This window comes from Molothrus ater, chromosome 9 (genome assembly GCF_012460135.2).
Source record: "Molothrus ater isolate BHLD 08-10-18 breed brown headed cowbird chromosome 9, BPBGC_Mater_1.1, whole genome shotgun sequence".
Lineage (NCBI taxonomy): Eukaryota > Metazoa > Chordata > Aves > Passeriformes > Icteridae > Molothrus > Molothrus ater.
In genome coordinates this window covers 30174231-30195280 of record NC_050486.2, presented here as the reverse complement: position 1 = coordinate 30195280, position 21050 = coordinate 30174231, and the positions used below count along the sequence as shown (strand labels likewise).

General features: G+C 48.0%; 1 protein-coding gene across 4 annotated transcripts; it reads left to right on the top strand.

Moving 5' to 3' along the window:
• Positions 1 to 3804: 3804 nt before the first annotated feature.
• Positions 3805 to 20738, top strand: SERBP1 (SERPINE1 mRNA binding protein 1). Of its 4 annotated transcripts, none has more exons than XM_036387572.2 (10): positions 3805 to 4268; positions 7338 to 7500; positions 8555 to 8692; positions 8812 to 8907; positions 9482 to 9556; positions 11291 to 11468; positions 15313 to 15360; positions 17714 to 17887; positions 19437 to 19475; positions 20314 to 20738. In XM_036387572.2, exons 1-10 carry the CDS (start codon positions 3908 to 3910, stop codon positions 20368 to 20370), a joined length of 1329 nt encoding a protein of 442 aa, XP_036243465.1. In that variant the 5' UTR covers positions 3805 to 3907; the 3' UTR covers positions 20371 to 20738. The 4 variants fall into 4 exon arrangements, with proteins under 4 accessions (XP_036243465.1, XP_036243466.1, XP_036243468.1 ...); XM_036387573.2 differs by having other exon boundaries at positions 3806 to 4268; positions 8836 to 8907; XM_036387575.2 differs by lacking the exon at positions 15313 to 15360 and having other exon boundaries at positions 3808 to 4268; positions 8836 to 8907.
• The last annotated feature ends 312 nt before the right edge of the window (positions 20739 to 21050 follow it).

Here is a 21050-nt window from a genome sequence, read left to right as displayed (position 1 = left end):
GCCAGGGAAGGGGTGGCTGGAGCACAGCTCAGAGGAATCAGCCCAGCTCACAGAAATAGCAGCGACAGAAGGAGTGTTTGGTGTACCCGACCTTCTGCTTTGTACAGCTCCAGCGCTGCTTTTCCAAACTAAAAATACCTCTTACCTTGACTGCTCCAAGGAAGAGCACTTGCTCGGCAGGTTGTTTAGGATTCAGGGGAAGAAAGTTCAGGCAGAGCTCAATTAGTCTGCCTTAATTTACAAGCCAAGTTCTGTGTCTGCACGATTTGCTTCGCTTGTCTGTGCACATTTTAAAGCACAGAGCAATGCTGTGGGAGGGCGTTTTTCACTGCACGTACTTAGGGCAGAAATTCTGCTGTTATTCACATGTTTACAGCCCTCCTCGTAATGAAACTGCTGCATTTTCTGCCATATTAAAAAAATAAAAGAGCTGGCAATGTGCTGAAATGAGCAGAATATGTGGGAGGATAAAGATGTGTGTTACAGATCGTGGATCTCCTCGTGAGCTCTGCCTTCTCCTGCTCGTTCCTGCTGTCCAGCTGGACAGTGCTGGTTAATTCTGGGAGCTCTTCTCGGAAGGGATCCGTGTGTGGATGCAAGCTGAGAAGTTGCTACATTTCTCTGTGATGTATGTGAATTTTTTCACACTCAGAAGTCATGGCCATACTTGACTTTATTTGGGAGCAATCCCTGTATTTCCTGTGGCCCAGAATCGCAGAACCATTAAAGTCAGAAAAGACATCCAAGATCATCGAGTCCAACCTAAAGGAAGATTCCTGCCAAAAAAACCTCCAAGCAACATCCTCCTTGTCCAGAAGTGATTATGGCAGCCTATGCTGACAGCGAAATAACTGAAAACCCCACAAACCGGATTCATAAAGTCCAAAATTAGGAAAATCACGGTTTTGGAATGGAGCAAGGACCCGGCTGAACACTTTTCCCCCTGCTGTGAACTCGCTGCATTTCCTATTCCTGCTTATTAAGCAGGCAGCTGACAGCTGCTGGCAAAGCTTGGGAATAGCAGAGGAGCGTGGCGTGTCCGGAGGCTCTCCAGGCCTCTTTTGGGCAGCAGCTCGGGAGCAGCTCCTTAGGTGGGATAGCCCTGCGTGTCCCAGCCAGAAATAGCCCTGGGAATCTGCTCCTGTGGCCACTGGGAACGCCGGGCTGCTCGCTGGGAGAGGGGAACACACGTGCCTGTTGTGCAGGAGGAAGCCAGCCCAGCCTTTGGTGGCAGCTCCTGGAGGATCTCTGGGTGGTTTTTGGTTTTCAATCACTCCCTCACTGTGTGAGTGCAGACCTTGCCAGCCATCCTGCCCTCGGCTGGCTGCAGTGGGATCTGTGTCCTGATCCACTGTGGGCTGGGATTCCTGCGAGGCTCTGCCTGTCCACTGGGGAAAACTCATCCATTTCAACGTGCCAATTAATGAGTTGATTTTCAAGTTAGGCCTAAATACAGATGACTTCTGTCCTGTCCTTGTCCCTCACACGAGCAATGACTCTTGTGTGGGTGCAGCACTAGGATCTTCCCTCGGTGTAAAGAATTCCTTTTAGTTTAAATACTTTAAACACCTTTTTTTAATGTCAGGAATGGTAATATTGTCTTGAGGCCGGAAGTGCCTGAAAACTGTGAATTATCCTCATGGATAATGTTGTCTTTTGGACTTTTGACCCATGTGGCTGATTGTGGGGCCGTTTTAATGCAATCAGCAGCATGCAAGCACAGCATGTGACACTCCAGAGCAGAGCTGGAGCTTCCTGCAGGCTGCAATTCCTGCTTCCTGCTGCACGGAATGCACACCTCTGCTGATTGTGCTCACGTGCTTATCCATCTCCCTCTGTCTATTGAACACTTCCAGCCTGTTTTCATCAGAGAATGGAATGGTTTGGGTTGGAAAGGACCTTACTGACTGTCTGGTTCTACCATGGGCAGGGACACCTTCCATTGTCCCAGGCTGCTCCAACCTTGGACACTCCAGGGATCTGGGGGCAGCCACGGCTGCTCTGTGCACCCTGTGCCAGGGCCTGCCCACATTCAAAGCCAGGAATTCCTCCCTAATATCCCACATGGCAGAGGGAAGCCGTTCCCCTTGTCCTGTTTGTCCTGTGTGTTTAACCCAAAGTGTCACCCCAGACCTTTTACCATTGGAAAATGGTGGGGTACTGAGCGAACATCAGCAGCACAGGGGAGCCCCTTGGAAAGCAACAAAAGGCAGATGCTCTGCCTCCACTTGGAGCTGCAAATCCCAGCCCTCGGAGCCCATTTCCTGAGCAAATCCCCTCCCATAAAGCTGCCGGTGCCATCTGGCAGGAGCACGTCAAGGATCCGAGCAGGAATTGTTGGTGTTTTGTCCCTAAAACGTGCGGGTGGTGCCACGCGCCTCGGAGCGTGTGACGGGGAGCCCAGGCTTTTCCTGGGAATGTCCTTTCCATTAGGTGCTGCTTGGTGCCCTCTGATTCATCCCTAAAAGGCTTCGAGAGAACGTGTTCCATCCTTAGGGTGGAATTTATGGGGATTATTCATACCCCAGGAAGGGGGGGAGCTGCTGCAATCCCCCTCAGAGTCACCGCAGGAGGGGATTCCTCAAAAACCTCCCCGAAAGTGAGCACGGGGAGCTGTGGCACTGCAGGGAAATATATAATATATAGTGAAGAACAATCAATCCATGAAAGCAAAACTTTATTCGTTTATTTGAAGAAACTAAACTAAAATCCCCAAGCTTTGGTATTTTCCAAATGCCAATTTTAAGAAACTAAACTTTGGAGTTTTCCAAACCAGTTGGTGTTGAGTCTTGAATTTATGAGCAATACGCATTAAAGAACTGAACAAATGCAATTAAATTAATTTTTAAAGCAATTATTTCAAGCTTCTTGGAGCAGGCAAAGCAAATATTGGAAATAACATCCTTGCTGAGGCACAAAGTTTATTTTATGACAGGTACCAAAATGTTCTGATGACTTAGAGATATAAACTGTGAGCAATAAAATTGTGTTTTGAAGGACATGTCAAATCTGTGCCTGTTTATTGTTTTTTATATATATTATGTTTTCTATCTATCTTTTGATATAATGCCTTTTGGTTATAATCAGATACTGCTATATCAATATTATAATAGTGGTATGCTGACGTATAATTACACCAATATATTCCTATTAATATACAATATTTATTATGTTAATATTAACATTAAGTGTGCATTGCATGTTATGTATTACGCATGATGCATTGTTATTACATATGATACATTACCATAGATATTATAATATACTATACATGTTATTGTATATAGAAATATACAGTATTTATTTATACTGTATATTGCTATATTAATAACATGCTAATATGTATTAATACCGCAAACATCTACCACCTCCACTTCACATTACCTGCTACCCCCGTCTGCTAATTAGACGAGCAGAAATGCCCACGAAAGCGGTAAATCTTGTCATAACTTTCAGATCAAGGCCTGGAAATCAACTTTTATTAGTTAATAACGCCAAATCTCTTAATTCCGCTGTATTTAGGTTTTATTTCTGAGGGAGCCCTCACGCGGGAGGTACCACCGGCGGGCGAGGCGCGGGGGTCGACGGGGGAGGCGGGGGGGGGACGCGGGGCGGGGCGGAGCCCCGCACCGCGCCCCCCCCCGCCTCCCCCGTCGACCCATTCCCCCCCGCTGTCGGCGATGGTAGAGCCCACGGCGGGAAACCCCGCGCCCGCTTCACACAATGCGCGCGCAGTTCGCGGCGCGGCCGCTGGTGGCGCTGCAGCGCCCGCCCCGTGGGGGTGCCCGGATGTGGCCGCGCCGGAAGAGAAGCGCGTCTCCTCAGGGCCCGCCATCTTGTGCGGCAGCGAGCAGGGCGCGGGGGGCCCGGTAGCATCCGCGCAGGATCCCGCCGACGGGGGCCCATCATGCCCGGACACCTGCAGGAGGGCTTCGGGTGCGTCGTCACCAACCGCTTCGATCAGCTCTTCGATGACGAGTCCGACCCCTTCGAGGTGTTGCGTGCGGCGGAGAGCCGGAGGAAGGAGAGCGGCGGCGGCGGCGGCGGGAGCCAAGCGGGCGGCGGGGCCCGCGGCCCGGCGGGCGCCCAGAGCGGCTCCTCGGGCGGGGCCGGCGGAGCAGGCCAAGCGGGCGGCGGCGCGGGCAGCGCGGCCAAGCAGCTGCGCAGGGAGTCGCAGAAGGAGCGCAAGAACCCGCTGCCGCCCTTCGCCGGCGGGGACCGCCGGGAGGATGGCGGGGGCCAGCCTGGAGCGCCGCTGCGGAAGGAGGGTGAGCGGGCCGGGGGGTCGGCGGGGAGGGTCAGCCGGGCCGCACGGAGGGGGCCCGGGCAGGGCCGAGCCGCACGTGGGGCCGCGCATGGCGGAACCCGCCCGGGGAGCCCGCCCGGGGCGCCCGCGGGGCCGGCGGCGGCGGCGCCCGGCTCGGCCGGCCCCACGTGTCCCGCGGCTCGGCCCGCGCAAAATGGAGTCGGGCGTGCGGGGCGGCCGGAGCGGCCTTGGTGCCCGCGGGAGGGACAGGGGCAACGCGGAATGGGAAAGGCCAGCACTGAGGGGAACCGTGGAGTGTCTCGGGTTGGAAGGGATGTGAGAGGCCATCCCGTTCTATCCCTGCCACAGGGCACCTTCCGCTGGCCCAGGCTGCTCCAAGCCGCGTCCAGCCTGGCCTTGGGCACTGCCAGCGATCCAGGGGCAGCCACAGCTGCTCTGGGCACTCTGTACCAGGGCCTCCCCACCCTCCCAGGGAAAAATTTCTTTCGATATCCCATTTAAACCAGCATATGGAATCCTGGAGTGGTTCGGGTTGGAAAGGCCCTTCTCGTTCACCCCATGCCATGGGCAGGGACACCTTCCATTAGGTCAGGTTGCTCCAAGCCCCGTCCAGCCTTGTATCCTGAACTTGACTCGTGTTTCAGGGGCTCCGATGGATTTTACAGGATATTTGGAAGTTCCTGGGCTTTCCAAGATCTCTTTGGGCCATTTTCTAGGGGAACAGTGTTGATAGCCATATCTATATTTTAATAGTTACTTGCATGAATTCTTAGTTTCTCTAAATTTTCACGACATCTTACATGAAAAACTTGGGGAAAAAAGAAATTAAAGCACAAAGAGACCGAAGAACATGCTTTGGGAATTAGGAGGCCGGGCCCCACATGGATGGGGAGGGATGTGGGCACATGGCGTCCCGTGCGGGCAGCAGCTCCACCGCGCCCAAACTTCAGCGCTCGGCAGGTGGGTCACAGCTCGGGCAAAAAGGAATCCTTGGAAAAAAACCCATCAGAGTGTGGTGACAGCAGATGACGTGGGAGCAAGGGAATAAATAACAGGTTCACTGCAATTTCAGCAAGCTTTTCGCAGAGCACGGTGCTACGTGAGAGCATCTTAATGCTTCCGCATTTATGTTACAAAGTGGTTCTGATCCTCCACTGGTTTATGCTGTTAAAGAAAGAAATAATTTTAGTATGTTACTTGTTTTGTTTTGGAAAGTGGGTGTTTAATATTGTTCGAAAGCACCTTGTGAGAAGACAAATTTAGGAACAATTTTAGAAATACTCTTTGCTTGTGGATCTCGTGCTCATTAAGGTCAGGAGTGTTTTCTCTCTGAGGGATTCAGTGGTTTGTCCGGAGTCCCAGCTCGCCGAGCCAGTGTCCTCTGGAGGCCTTAGTGAGGTGCAGGATTGCCCCACGAGGTACACCTGGGACACGGCGGAGTCTTCGGCACCACAGGAGGGCTTTGGGCAGCCCCTCTTCCGATTTTCACGGCTTGTTTTCAAGAGCAGTGTGAAAAATAACCATTTTCGTGGTTTGTTGTGGTAGTGAAACAGAGAAAGTCGGGGCTGCTGTTGTAGCAGTGTGGTAAACAAAGTCAAGTTCCAGTTTGAAAATGTCTATTTTTGTGCGTGGCTGTTTTTGCAGTTCTGGCATCATAAAGGTGCTCGATGCCAGGGTTTGTTTCCTGTGTGAATGTATTTTAAGCTATTCCACTACTCCATAAGGCTGCAAGTGATTTGCCTGCTGAATTAGCAGTTCAAAGCTTGGTGATGCTGAGAAATAACTCGTTTTTTGGGTTAGGCTTCAGCAGGAACCGGGTTTTTCTGAGTGCAGGGCATTGAATTCGAAATTCAAAAGCCGTGGCTGTTCCATTCCAGTTCTGCAGCATGCCTGCTCCTCTCCCTGCTTCTCCTGCTCTCAGGGAATGCCTGTCCCCACTGGAGAGCCCTTGTCCCAGTGCAGGCTGCTGAGTTTAACCCCTTGTTTCCCCAGGGAGTCGGGAATGCTTAGGGAGCTCTGTGTGCCATGCAAACTTCATGTTAAACACAGCTTGGAAGGTGAGGGAGACGTTGTTCATCTGGGTGTGTTGGCTTGGATATCATTACAACTGCAACTTCTGTAGCCCCACCCAAATTTGACATTGCTTGCTAGGCAGAAACTCGGTTCTTTAAAAAATAATTAAAAATCAGCTTTGAATTTAAAAGCTGTTTTGTTAATTTTGGAGGCAGTGTTTTGGCAAGAAAATGGTGTAAGAGATGTGTTTGTCCTCATCTTTTAAAGAAGAGTAAACAAGGCCTTTCACATGAGTGGAAAAGAAAACTGTGTTAGATCTTTGAGAGGGCTTGGTAGAGAAGAGAATGCCCACGGGAGGTTTTTATTTGCAATAAAAACCCTTTTAGGAGGCCTAGGCAGGGAGGAAGAAGGCTGGGCAGCTCGGTGGCACTGTGGATTCTTCAGCTCTTTTGAGGAGTGCACCAGAAGGCGAATCTTTGTCAGGGAATGAGGGACTGGGAGGATCCATGTGGGCGAGCACCCAGGTTACTCACTGACCACTACCTGCAGGTGCCACCTCTTCAGTGCAGGTGGTGGCACTGCTGCCCAGAAGAGTTTCCAAGAACAGGATCACAGGATCCTTCAGGTTGGGAAACACCTCCAAGACCATGGGGTGCAGCTGTTAGAACAGAACAGGACTGACTGTCCTAGGGAGCACAGGATTCACTGTCTAAGGGCCAGTGAGGTGATGCTCACTTTGTTTGGCTGTTCCTCAATGAAACCCACTTGTTTTACCTGAAAAGCACCTTTCAGTAAAAAAAATTAGTGATAAAATCCTGCTTACCTTGATCTTCGTTTGAAAGTTGACCCTGTTGTTTCATTAGGGATTACCCAAATTCTCAGTCAAACCCAATTTGAAATCCTGGGTAAAAAAGGGACTGAGTAGAGTCAGGTGGAAGCGGGGCTGCTCAGTTTATGCAGCAATAAAACCTCTTCCCTCTTGTTTGCCCGGGGGGAGGGTCGGTATCTGCCCCGGAGCACTGCACATTCCGTTGATGTGTCTGGCCCGATGTTGCAGGGATAAGGAGGATTGGCAGGAGGCCTGACCAGCAGCAGCAGCAGCAGCAGCAGGGCGAAGGCAAACCCATCGACAGGAGACCCGAGCGACGACCTCCCCGCGAGCGCCGCTTCGAGAAACCCGCCGAGGAGAAGGGCGAGGGAGGAGAGTTCTCCGTGGATAAGTAAGAGTTTGGGCTTGCTCAGAAACAGCTTTCCTAGCTTTGACAGGCAGGGCTGTCCTGCCTTCTGCTGCTCAGCTAAAAATGCTGATTGAATCAAGATTGAATTCCTGTCATGCAAGCGAGAACGTTTCGCTTTTCCCTGCTTTTGTTTGCAAACTTCAGTTATAGGCTGGGAGTGATGTGCATGAACAGGGTCATAGGTGTAACTGAATTATGGTTTAAACCAAGATATTCACCATATTTCTCTTCATCCATGGCAGATAGCTCAGGAAGGGAACCCAAACATAGCTGTTTCCTGCAGGATGAGATTTGTTTGCTGTTACAGCTGTGGCTTTAATTTGCACAGCTGACTTAAAGCCAGCAAAAGTTTGTCCATGTAGGTGTTTGCAGACTGGCTGCAGTGGCTTCAGACCTGGAAGTGGTGAAGCTGTCTTAGATCTACATGAAATTTAAACTGTCTTGAGTATTGTGAGGCAGCCAGAATTTGAGTAATGTTCAAATATTAATGTTTCAGTTGCCAAAGTTAAAATCCTTTTAAAAGTAAGTTGGATAAAAGTGAGTTTAGTTGAAGTTTTAACATCAGTTAATTATGTAACAGAAGACAAAGATTAAATTTTGGAATTAATGCCAGAAGACACTAACAAACAACAGTCCTGAGTATTTGTTTCCAGATTCTAAAATCATGGAAACACAGAATGGTTTGGGTTGGAAGGGACCTTAGGGGTGATCTGGTTCCAGCCCATACCATGAGCAGGGACACCTACCACTATCCCAGGCTTACTCCAAGCTCTTCCAGCCTGGCCTGGAACACTTCCAGGGATGGGGGAGTGACTTTTCTGGAATTAGAGCCTGAACCCAGCTACAAACTAATTATCAAAGGAGAAACAAGTAAATAAATTCTCAGGGATGAAAAGAACCATGAAGCACGCTGTACATTTTTGGTGGCCGATCACTTGACGCAGCTTCCAAACAGTAAGAATCAAAGCAAAACCAAGTAAATAAAATCCTCAAAGAGGGATAAGAGCCACGAGATGCTTTGTGTGTTCCATGGCAGACCCATCCTGGAGCGACCCATGCGTGGACGTGGAGGCCTGGGCCGGGGCCGCGGCCGCGGGCGCGGGATGGGCCGAGGCGATGGCTTTGACTCTCGTGGCAAGCGGGAATTTGACAGACACAGTGGCAGCGATAGATCGTGAGTCTTTGCCCTCTCCTGTCCCTCGTGGCTCTCCTTTACCTCTCTGCCCCCCCGTTTGAAATTGATCTTTTGAATTTCTGTGTCTGGACACTATAATGTTAACTCAGTTTTGTTAGTTCTGTTTCACATTCACATTTCAGCGGCCTAAAGCACGAGGACAAGCGCGGTGGCAGCGGATCACACAACTGGGGAACCGTCAAAGACGAGCTAACGTTAGTATCCTGTCACTGCTCAGAAAACCATTAGCACTATGTTAATCAGCCCTAATTATGGCTTGCAGAACACCCAGATTTAGCTGCATTTCTGCCTTTGATCTCCATGGTTTTTGCCACGCTTCTGCAGAGTTTAAAACCCCAGCGATTTCTTGTACCACAAGAATAGCTTCACTGTTCAACCAGAGTTTTGGGCAAGTTTGGGAGCTCTTGTGCTGGTTTGATAACAATTCTTGGTTAAAATGAAACTGTTCTACTTCTAGTAAATTTTGATCAGAATAAGCACGCATTTTGTATTACAAAAATTCAGCTGTCCCATTGAGATCTATTTTTAATGCCCAAATCCATTTTGTGTTGGAAGGGACAGTGGGAGCCTTTCAGGAGGGGTAGTAGGAAGCACTGGGGAAAACCATTAGTTAAGTGAAAAGCATAGAGTTTAAAAGGCACAGAGAGCACCAATCCTTACTGCAAGTACAGTAAATCCACAGTAGATCTTGATTGTTAATCTTACATAGCTTTAAAGAGGGATGAAGTTGTAAAAAAGGCCCAACTTCCCCCCGTTATGTAATTGCAGTGAATTGGATCAGTCAGCTGTAACTGAGGAAACGCCGGAGGGAGAGGAGCATCCGCCTGCTGATTCTGAAAACAAGTGAGTACCACTCCTCTCCGTGCTCCTGGCTTACCTCAGAGGTGCTGTTCCATTCCCTTTAACCTCTGCTGTTTATTCCCACTTCTCTTTGGCCAAACTCAGATTATCAGCAGATCATCCACAGTGCTGCTGAATGAGTCTCCTTAAAAACCTGGTGTCTGGAAGTTGTTGTCTTTAAACCATTCCTTGGTGTCCTGCAGGCTCTTTCAGGTTTATTTATTTATTAATAATAATTTCTAATACACTTTGGGACTTGAGATTGCAGCTCCAGATTCCAAGCCCAAAAGTGTCTGTGCCCAGACTAGGGAGCAGCACCAAGCAAATGGGACAGAAATGCCAGTGGAAGGCAACTTTTTAAACTTAATTTTCTAGAACGGCTTTGGAGACTGTGTGACTGAGCTGTAGGAGAAAGGTTGTATCTTTCATTCTCTGGGCAGTTTTCAAAGTTACCTGGGTCTCTTCTCATCTCGCTTGGACACTGTTACAGAAGGAACCAGGGACTGGATGAATGAAAGAGTAACCAGAGAAGCAGAAGGAGCCTTACTGCTACTGAGTTGATGTAAAAATACAATGCAAATTGTTATGGTAGCCTCGTGTGACTAATGTTGTATTTTAATGAGGAGTGGGCTTTGTAGAGGACTCCAAAAATGGCAAACAGAATTTTGAAGTGCTTGTTCCTAATGATTCCTAAGGTGTTTGCCATGGCTTGCTTGCCTTACTGAAAATTTCCTCTGTACAAAAAAGCATCTCCACATGGGTAATTTATTAATTGTCTGATTTTATGTGGATCTTTGCTCTCAGTGTTTCAGCAGAACTGTAGGATGTTTTACTGCAAACAAACTTTGTAAAACAAACTTTGGCTTGAACAAAACAAGTTCTGATTACATCCCGTGTCAAAAATCATCCTCTCCTACACAGTGAGAAAAAGTTGAAATGCAGTTATTTTGACATAAAACCTCTGCATTGTTGTTCAAAATTAATGGCTGCCAAATGAAAACCTTTGAAATTGAGGCTTTCATGATCGTTTTGCTGCACATACACAGCATTGGTTTCCTATAAATCAGAAATTCAGTTGCATAAACACATGAACAATGACCAGAGGCTTCCAGTAGCTGGAATATGATCTGTTATTGAGCACAGTGGTTGTGTGTTTTACTTAAAAATAGCCTTTGGCACAAGGGAGATGTGCTGTATCTCACAAATAACGTGTGTGCAGTTACTTTTTCAAATTAACTGGAAGTAAAACTTGTTTGAATATTTGTCTTTATTCAACAAAGGAAGCAAATTATCCAAAGCTGCTTAAATTCTGGTTTTTAAAATACTAAAAGCTTGAAAACTGTGGGAAGAACGAGTTCTCACTGCCTTGACTTGAATGTTTATGAGAGATGTATTTAAAAAAGAGGGGAAGGAGCTCCAAACAAGTCATGCCAGAAGTTGGGCTTTCAGAGTTGGAAATAAAATTGACAGTAATGTGGAGATTTGATGGCATGGGTCAGTTTTAATTTAAACATTTTGCTGTGCTCAGAGGTGGCTGGGTGTAATTTTTTTGGGCACTCCCTGTAAAGGAGATGAATTTTCCTGTGGTGGAAGTGGTGTTCATATTTTCAACCCTTAACTGCTAAATCCTTGGCAAAGTCCAATTTAGAACCTGGGACCGGCCAGCAAATGATTTTGGAATTGTATGCAGAGTGTAAATCCTCAGTTGTGACCATGATCTGCGTGAATTTACCACAGGGAGAACGAGGTTGAAGAAGTTAAGGAAGAAGGCCCCAAGGAGATGACCCTGGATGAGTGGAAAGCCATTCAAAGCAAGGATCGTGCGAAAGTCGAGTTCAACATCCGCAAACCAAACGAGGGAGCTGATGGGCAGTGGAAAAAGGGATTTGTGCTCCACAAGTCAAAGAGTGAGGAGGTAAAGTGCCCTTTCCATGCTTGGAGTGTCCGCCCTGTAAGGCTTTGTTGTTGATGAGCATTTTTTAGAGTGGAAGCTCCCTTCTGGGAGATGCTTACCTGTTGTTGGAAGTTTAGAAAGTGGGAACAGCATTTTTTTAAATTTGAGCTTCATTCTTGTTCATTTGAGCAACATTCTTTTAGCAGCATTGAGCTTCTGCAGTAGCACAAGTGGCCATTCTGACTGTGGTTGGGTTCAGGAGCTGAGCTGTGCCCTTAGCTTTGTAAAAATTGCCTCTTGGTGAGAGTTTTAGGGGAATGTTGTCAAGTCTGCTTTCTAAAAAAGGCAGCTTGTGTTATTTAGCATCTGCTCTGCAGTACACAGGTTCATGGAGCCTGCTAAGTGATGTCAGCTTGAAGGAAGACTGGTCCTGCCTCAGAGACCTTGAACCCAACAGTGCATCTGAAATCTGTGGTGTGGGTGTCTCCTCACTTGGTGCTGTGACACAGACAAGCTCTTGGGAATGATTTTTGTGCTCCAGTGACACTCAGCCTGGCTGCTGTAGAATTGTTTTAAATTTGTAGTTTCTCATTTCAGGCATTGCATAATGTTCATTATTCTGTTCCAAGAGTGGCAAGGGGAGATGCACCAGGGAGGGAAGCGCTGAGAGCTCTTGTTTTGTAATGCAGGGCTGTGCTAATCTTCGGTTCTAATCTTTGTTTTTAGCGCTCTGTAATATGTTAAGTAGCTCACTTAAGAGATTGGTGGCAGCAACTTTGTATACTGATGGTGCTGAGTCCTTTGAAGTGACTGGATAGTGTGTAATACTCTGTTTGCTCTCCTAAAATGTATTCCTGCTTTTTCACACCTTGCCAATCTTGATCCTGGGAGCTGGGATGTAATACGGGGTGGGGGGCACTGCTCAGAATTGCAGTGAAAGCTCCATTTCTGCTCTGGTCGAGCTCCCAGTGAGGGTGGCTTGGTGACAGACCAGGCTGTTCCCTTGCTGTGTGGGGCAGTTCAGTTCTTGGAGTGCTTGCATGGCTGTGTCTCCTCTGAGCTGTTCACTGAAGTGTTCTTTAAATGCTGCTTTCTCTGGCTTGGGTAGAAAAGGGAGTTTGAGTTACATTTAATGTCGCTGTGTGCTGAAGGAATGTATTAGGCAGAAGTATTTATGTACTTTACCAAGATTTACTAAACCTGTAGTTCTTCAAATTCCCTCAGTCTCTCTGAATCAGATTTATTTGACATTTACTCATCTGAGAGCACTTCTTTTAATATATGAGCCTATATGGTAGTAAAGGTGATGCTACTTGTGAGAAATTTAGAGGCTAGAAAAATCCAGACTGTATTTTCCATTTGAAAACTGAGCCAGTTAACTCAAAAAACAAAAAAAAAACTAAAAGCAACAACCAAGCAAAAACAATAACAAAAAATCTGACCAAAACCTGTGAATAATCAAATTACTGCCATGAAGACCTGACATAATTAGTAGATTGTTCTATTTAAGAGGTGAACTTCTCAAATAAACAAGTTGGGTATTTTTAGCACCATCACATAAGAAGGTAACAGCCTCTTGCTGCGTAAGCACCAAAGTGAGGTTTTAACAAATCTGCCTTCAAGCTGAGCTGCCTTTAGCCTGCTTTATTGTCCACCCAGCAGATGTGTCTCCCCATCTCCCTTCTTCATTGTTCCCTGCTCCCATGGGAAGCAGCGTGGGGATTTGCTCTCAGGATTAGAGGAGAATAGCTCTATAATGCAGGCGTTAGGAAAGCTTCCACTGCAGCTCCTTTGTGAGCAGCTTTAGAAGGCAACATATTTAAAAAAAACACCAATCACCTGCTGTTTCCTCTCTTTGTCCTCTTGGGTGTACTTAGGAGTCAAGAAATTAAGGTTTCTCTGATTCTCATTCGTAAGAAGGAGATGATGCATGGAAGCAATTTGGCTTATAGGTAAATTTTGGTTTTAGCCCCAAATCTATACTCCTATGGCTGAAAAACCCTGTGTGCCCCAATAGATCTCTCAGAAATCTGAGGTGTTGTGGTGAGCACCTGCATTCCTGTAGCTTGGGAACTCCTTGGAGATGACCCAGGAGCCTGGAAGAGGGACAATGAGGATCTGCTGCTGCTCAGTCTCGGGAAGGAGCTGTCCTCCTTTTCCTCCTGCTTGTCCTCCTGCCTGAGGGGCTGAAATGCTCAGCCCTGCCTGAGCTCTGTGCTCTGTTCCCCTTCCCTCTGCAGGTACTGGTAGAATGGACTCTCAGTTCTGTCCTGGGTTCTTGCTGCTTTAATCTGACATCCAGGGCCCTCAGCAGCCCTGCTCCAAGGAGCCTCTTCCCAGAACACAGGGTTATGCCCTAGAGCAGAGTTCCTGATCTTCTCTGCAGCTGCTTCAGTGCCTTGAGTCTTCAGTTCCTACCAAAACCAGGAATGAGTTATAGTGTGGACACATCCTAAAATTCATCCCAAAAATGGAATCCAGGACTCCTGGAAAAACTGATACCCAGTAGAACACTGTCCCTGCTGTGCCTCTTCAAACCTCCTCACTAATCCCGTCCTTCCTTAGAGGAGGTTGCACTGGGAGATTAGGAAATGTCTTTTGGAAAGGAATGATTCATCTCCTCAAAGTTGGGAGGAATGACTCTTGAGTGAAGGCTCTGCAGGAGGATGAGCAGTGATTCAAACATCCCTGCTCTTCCATCTCTGTGCCTGACATGTGGCCATGCTGGAGACCAGCCTGCATGTGTGCTCCCTGCCAGGGCTGCCAGCAGCTCCTGGGCAACCTTCTGCTGTCCATCCACCTGAGCCTTTTGATTGGTGTCCATCCACCTGAGCCTTTTGATTGGTGTCCATCCACCTGAGCCTTTTTATTGGTGTCCATCCACCTGAGCCTTTTTATTGGTGTCCATCTGACTTTTGTTTTGGTGTCCATCTGAGCTGTTTTCTGGTGTCATTCTGAGCTGTTTTCTGGTGTCCACCTGAGCTGGTTTCTGGTGTCCATCCACCTGAGCTGGTTTTTGGTGTCCATCTGAGCTGTTTTCTGGTGTCCATCCACCTGAGCTGGTTTTTGGTGTCCATCTGAGCTGTTTTCTGGTGTCCATCCACCTGAGCTGGTTTTTGGTGTCCATCTGAGCTGTGTTCTGGTGTCCATCCACCTGAGCTGTTTTCTGGTGTCCATCCCCCTGAGCTGGTTTCTGGTGTCCATCCACCTGAGCTGGTTTTTGGTGTCCATCCATCTGAGCTGGTTTTTGGTGTCCATCCATCTGAGCTGGTTTCTGGTGTCCATCCACCTGAGCTGGTTTTTGGTGTCCATCCACCTGAGCTGGTTTCTGGTGTCCATCCATCTGAGCTGGTTTCTGGTGTCCATCCACCTGAGCTGGTTTTTGGTGTCCATCCACCTGAGCTGGTTTTTGGTGTCCATCCACCTGAGCTGGTTTTTGGTGTCCATCCACCTGAGCTGGTTTTTGGTGTCCATCCACCTGAGCTGGTTTCTGGTGTCCATCCACCTGAGCTGGTTTTTGGTGTCCATCCACCTGAGCTGGTTTTTGGTGTCCATCCATCTGAGCTGGTTTTTGGTGTCCATCTGAGCTGTTTTCTGGTGTCCATCCATCTGAGCTGGTTTTTGGTGTCCACCTGAGCTTTCTCTTGTCTCCACCCTTGGCACATCCATCCTGTGCTGTCTCTGGCTGCGTGCACAGCTGCTCCCTCCTCCCTGTGCTGCTCCGTGTGCTCAGTGCCATCTGTACCAGCAGCTCCTGTGACCTGATTACCTGTTGTTCCTGTATGTAGTTGAGTCTCATTTCTCCCTTTTGTTTTCTCCCTTTGTTCCTTTTGTCACTTTGGCGTGGACACACAACTGTCACCAGACAAAGGCGATGACAGAAATGCAGGGGAGTCAGCTGGATTCAAATGAGGTACTGATCCTTTCTCTGTCACTGGTGATACCTGGTGTGAGCATCAGCCCCTTCCGCAGGGAACGTTTGGACATTAAAAACTCACCAAAAGAAAGAATTTTACTGAACATGGAGCTTTTCTGTCCATGCCTCTTGTCTCACTGGGCACCATCCGGTGCCCAGCATGGTTTTAGTCCCCTTGCTCCTCATCCTGCTCGTTTCAAACCTTATCATAAGAGTTTCTATCATGAGTTTTTATTTTTTTGTTGCTGCTGTTTTTCCATCTCTCACTGTCTGCTTTGGCTCTCTTGGTAGTTTGTTCTTAATTTTTGACAGCCTTCTGCAAGACCCTTAAGGGTAGCACTGCCTTCAAGAAGTTATTAAATCAGAGCACTCTTGAGTCACCAATACATGGAAATTTAATGTTTCCCAGGATTTTTCAGGATAAGCAACTTGTTCAGTGTGTCTGACTTATCACCCCAGTGATGGAGGAGGCTGAGGACAATGTGCCAAGTCTTTTGTTGGAGTTTTAAATGACCTTTAATTACTTTGGATAGAGGAATCATCAGGTTACATGGGGAATTTGCAATTTGTTGGCTCAGTGGTTATACCAGAATCAATATGGTTTTTGGTAAACTGTAGTGATTTGTTCTTAAATAAAAACAGCATGGGGATGGACATACACAGAAATATTGCACAAATCCACTGATCCCACCACTCCTTGTAATCCCAGGAAAGGGAGTTACCACATGGCTACCACTAGTTGGAAATAGAATCTCAGTACCCTGCAGTGATAAAAAATTAAATAGTAAGAAAGGAATTTGGAGCATCTCTAAGGTGCTGTAGTGTTCTACAGAGTGCTGGTGTTAGGTTTGAGTAGTGCCATGTCAGGCTGAGGTGTGGAATAATTTCCTTTTGTTGAGACAAACTTCCTACGTTAGGCAAAGCAATTTCCAGGGGAAGGGAAAAATGAAATCAGGAGTGAAGTAGGGACCAGCTGTTCTGTGGAATACATCCCAGTGGAATGTGTTGGAAATAAAGCAGCAAGGAAGGGATGTTTTGAATCAAATTGGGGATTCAGGGAGAGGACAAGGGGGAATGGCAGGGATAGATGGGATATTGGGAAGGACCCATGGAATCCCTGGCAGCAGCTTTGGCTCCAGACCTCTCCATCCCCTGGCAGCCTTGTGAAGGCCTCACAAATGGTAATTAAAGATCACAGGGCTTAATTGCACAATGTGTTGCCTTTGAAAGTCCGAATGTTGTGTAACTGCAGCAGAAAAGTCAATTGGAGTTGGGAAGCTTGAGCCTGCACGTGGCATTTGTGTAGGAAAAGCAGGAAATTGATGAGTGCTGAGCCAGCAGTTGGGGGCTTGGAGGGAAGGAACGTGTTGGATGTTGTCATGTTTCCAAAACACCATGGCTGAGCTGTGACAGGCAGGTTTTTACATTCTTTGTATCATCCTGGCTGCCAAAAACTGCCTTGCACGTGGAAATTTTATTTGTGTAAAATAGAAGTAACTGCTTTAGAAGCACCTGCTGGGGTTCAGTGTGTAACTGGAATTTTCCAAGGTTGCTGCTGTTGGTAACTCCTGGGAGCATCTCTTGCTCCTCCAGGCTCAGCTTTCCACCAAATGCACTGGGAACAAGCGAGTGAGGGAATATCCTGGCAAAGGTGCTGAGATCCACATTTTCCAGTGTCACTGGTGAGACTGGTTGTGTTTTAGCTCCTTCAGCTCCTCGTGTTGGAGCTTTCTGTGCCTCATTTGCTGTTACAGGGAATGCAGAGCAGTGAGGGATTCTCAGCAGATCCCTGGCCTTGAATATTTATCAAGGGCTAAAATAAAAAAAGTGTAAATCCTAGGGGAGAAAAATCAGGATGGGTGATCAAGAGTGGAAAAAGAATGGAAGGAATTGGTGGAACCAGGACATAAAATACTACAACATGAGATTCTCTATTGGCTTGGTAATAGTCAGTCTGGTCTGGGATTAAGGACATGTTGCTCTGGTGGAATTTTGGAAAGGGTTTCTCCATGGAAAAGGAAAGGGAGGTCAGGCATTGGAAGGAACTGTGCAGGGAGATTTGGAGTGCCCATCCCTGGGGGTGTCCAGGGAAGGACTGGATGTGGGCTGGAGACAGGGTGGGGATTGGGCACAGGTTGAACTCAATCCTGGAGGACTTTTCCAACCTCAGTGATGGTGTGAACTCATGAATTATCTCGGAAAGCCAAAATACTTTGGTCGCTAAGAAATTCCAAGTTTCCCAGAGGAAAACCAGGAGTGTGGGCAGGGGCTGTGCTGGGCAGAGCCCAGCTGCAGTGCCCAGGAGGGGATTTGCTGCTGTTCCCTGACTGATGGCGATGTGCTGTTGCAGGCTCACGCTGAGGACTCGGTCATGGATCACCACTTCCGCAAGCCGGCCAACGACATCACATCCCAGCTGGAGATCAACTTCGGAGACCTGGGCCGCCCCGGGCGCGGCGGCAGAGGGGGCAGGGGCGGCCGGGGCCGCGGGGGCAGGGCCAGCCGTGGGGGCAGGACCGACAAGGTGAGCACCACCCACCCCGGGACAGGGACAGGGACACCGTCCTCCCTGCCCGTCCTCCCTGCCCGTCCCCCCGGCTCCTTCCCCTTCCCTTCCCGTCCCCCTGGCTCCTTCCCCTTCCCTTCCCGTCCCCCTGGCTCCTTCCCCTTCCCTTCCCGTCCCCCTGGCTCCTTCCCCTTCCCTTCCCGTCCCCCTGGCTCCTTCCCCTTCCCTTCCCTTCCCGCTGGCTCCTTCCCCTTCCCTTCCCTTCCCGCTGGCTCCTTCCCCTTCCCGTCCCCCTGGCTCCTTCCCCTTCCCGTCCGGCTGGCTCCTTCCCCTTGCCATCGTCCCCCTGGCTCCTTCCCCTTCCCTTCCCGTCCCCCTGGCTCCTTCCCCTTCCCTTCCCGTCCCCCCGGCTCCTTCCCCTTCCCTTCCTGTCCCCCTGGCTCCTTCCCCTTCCCTTCCCGTCCCCCCGGCTCCTTCCCCTTCCCTTCCTGTCCCCCTGGCTCCTTCCCCTTCCCTCCCCGTCCCCCTGGCTCCTTCCCCTCCCCGTCCCCCTGGCTCCTTCCCCTCCCCGTCCCCCTGGCTCCTTCCCCTCCCCGTCCCCCTGGCTCCTTCCTCTTCCCATCCTTCTGGCTCCCTCCCCTTCCTCTTCCCATCCCTCTGGCTCCTTCCCCTTCCCGTCCCTCTGCCATCCTCCTTTTCCCATCCTGCTGCCATCCTCCTTTTCTCTGCCAGCAAACAGAGTGTTTTAAACTCAAGTGAAAACCCTTCTGGGCAAAGCTGCCTTTAAACCAGGCTCTTAGGACAAAAGGTTTGAGCAGTGCTGTCACCAAACACAAAAAAGGGAGGGTGGATTTTTAAAGGGTGCCCGTCTTTGTGTCTAAACCTGAAGAATGAGTTTCCAGTGTGGACAGGTCTGAATGTACCCTGAGCTGCCTGAGGTGGTGCCAGGGCAGAAGCACAAGTGCAGGTTATTTTCAGCCACAGCCAGGACACTCAGTGTGCACTGTGACCTGCTGGGGGTGAAGGACTGGTTGTACAGCTGCATGTCACAGCCTGGACCTGAGGAATTCAGATTTTCCAGCTGGAAACAGGGCTCTTACTGGTTTTTCTCCAACCTCCAGTGATGTTTTTCCCTTCTTTGGTGCTAAGGCACCAGGGGAATAAATACCCTGAAAAAATACTGATTGGGGTTTGGGAGACAATATGTGAGGTTGAAGCACTGCAGTGTAGCTACAGTGAAGATTTGATTTATTATGAATGACTTACTTGCCTTAAAGGCATCAGTCAAATTGTTACTGGCTGGAAAATGAGCTCAGTTTCTGTGCTGTGGTTTTCTTCGCACAGATTCCTTGGTTTTGTCCCTTCTGGCAGACACAAGACTTCACAAATTTTAGTTTATTCGTTGGGAAGCTCTCTCCTGACAACAGTATCAGAATATTTTAAGGAATTGAAATTAAACCGTGGTGGTTTGGTTTGAGTTGTTCACTAATACTCTTCAAGAATGCTGCCACAAAGTAATTCCAAGCTTTCCTGCACCTGACTTTGTGTTGCTTTTGTTTCCTTACAGTTGGTCAAGGAGTTTGATGTGATCCACACGCCCAACCAGGTGGGTGAGCTCTGCATGAGCATTCCCTGGGATCAGGGACCAAAACTCCCCTCCTTTTTCTGGCTCTTCCTGCTCTTGTGTGCTGAGCAACTGGAGATGCTGAGCCTGTGGCTTAAGCCCTGCTGTTACTTTTTAATTCTGGTTTGTAGCCTGTGGAGTCTTAGGCAAGACAGAGACTCTGCAGCTACAGGTGTTGATGCAACCCTCATTTTAAATATATTTCCTGATAAATGAATACCGTGACAGGAAGTTCCACTATCTTCCCATTCTTCTCCAAAGACCAAGAGTATGAAATTCCTCATTTCTGCTCTGGTTTTTAGATGTGGTGCAGAGCCTTTCAGAAAACTAATGCGTGAATTTTTAGGGCTAAAAATTTGGCACAAAAATTACTTTAATCAACACCTGGTTTCTGAGTGGGGGAAAAAGTAAACATGAAAAACTTAATTTGTGCTCCAGAAACAGCCTTATCATTTCAGTTGTGTAAACTTAATTTGTGCTCCAGAAACGGCCTTATCATTTCAGTTGTGTCCCTCAGTAAGGATTGGTCCACAGGGAAGGATCAGCCCATGGCAGGAGGTTGGAATTCCATGGTCTTTAAGGTCCCTTCCAACCCAGACCATTCTGAGATCTGTTTAAAAAGAGAACTGTGCAATAATGATGTGCAAACAGCAATTTGCCTACAATTCCTCTCCGGATAGCTTGGATTAAAAAACAGTATGGAAGGCTTTGGAATGCTTGGAATAAATGAAAAAAGGGTTGTTTTTGTAGTGATTTCTCCAGCCCCGAGGTGCTGCCCCCTGTGCCTCCAGGCAATAACTCTGTGCTGTTTCTCTTTCAGTCAAGTGCTTCTGCTCCTGACGTAGATGACCCAGAGGCTTTCCCAGCTCTGTCCTAAACTGGATGTCATAAAGCCAACCCTGCCCTGGTCGGGCCTTCCTCTCCGAGGCTTGCATGCTTAAGGATCCTAAAACAACTAAGAAATTGAAAAAAACAAAACAAAAAAAAAAAAAAAAGAGACTGTCATTCATACCATTCACACCTAAAGACTGAATTTTATCTGTTTTGAAAATGAACTTCTCTCGCTACACAGAAGCAACAATATGGTAGTCAAGTTTTGTATTTAGAAATGTAATGGTAGCAGGGATGTTTTCATAATTTTTTCAGAGATTATGCATTCTTCATGGATACTTTTTTGTATTGCTGCTTGAAAATATGCGTTTCCAAACTTGAAATATAGGTGTGAACAGTGTGTACCAGTTAAAAGCTTTCCCTTCATTTGTGTTCATTTTTTTTTAAATTTAAAGTCAGCATTTTAGACTTTCCCCCTTCCCCCCACCCCAAACTCCAAACTAGGTTTTAATTCTTGCACACTACTTCAGTTTCCTTAATTCCTCCTTGGCAGATTTTTCTCAGCCCATGGAATTTGTGGAACATTAATTTGGCAGACTGTTAGTGCTGTATGGAATGAACTCCTGGAGTACTTAACTTTTAATGCTTCACTTCCAACATGGAAAACCAGTCATTTTTTCATCTCTGTTGGGTAGTTTTGTTTACACAAAATCTTTCTAGAAAATT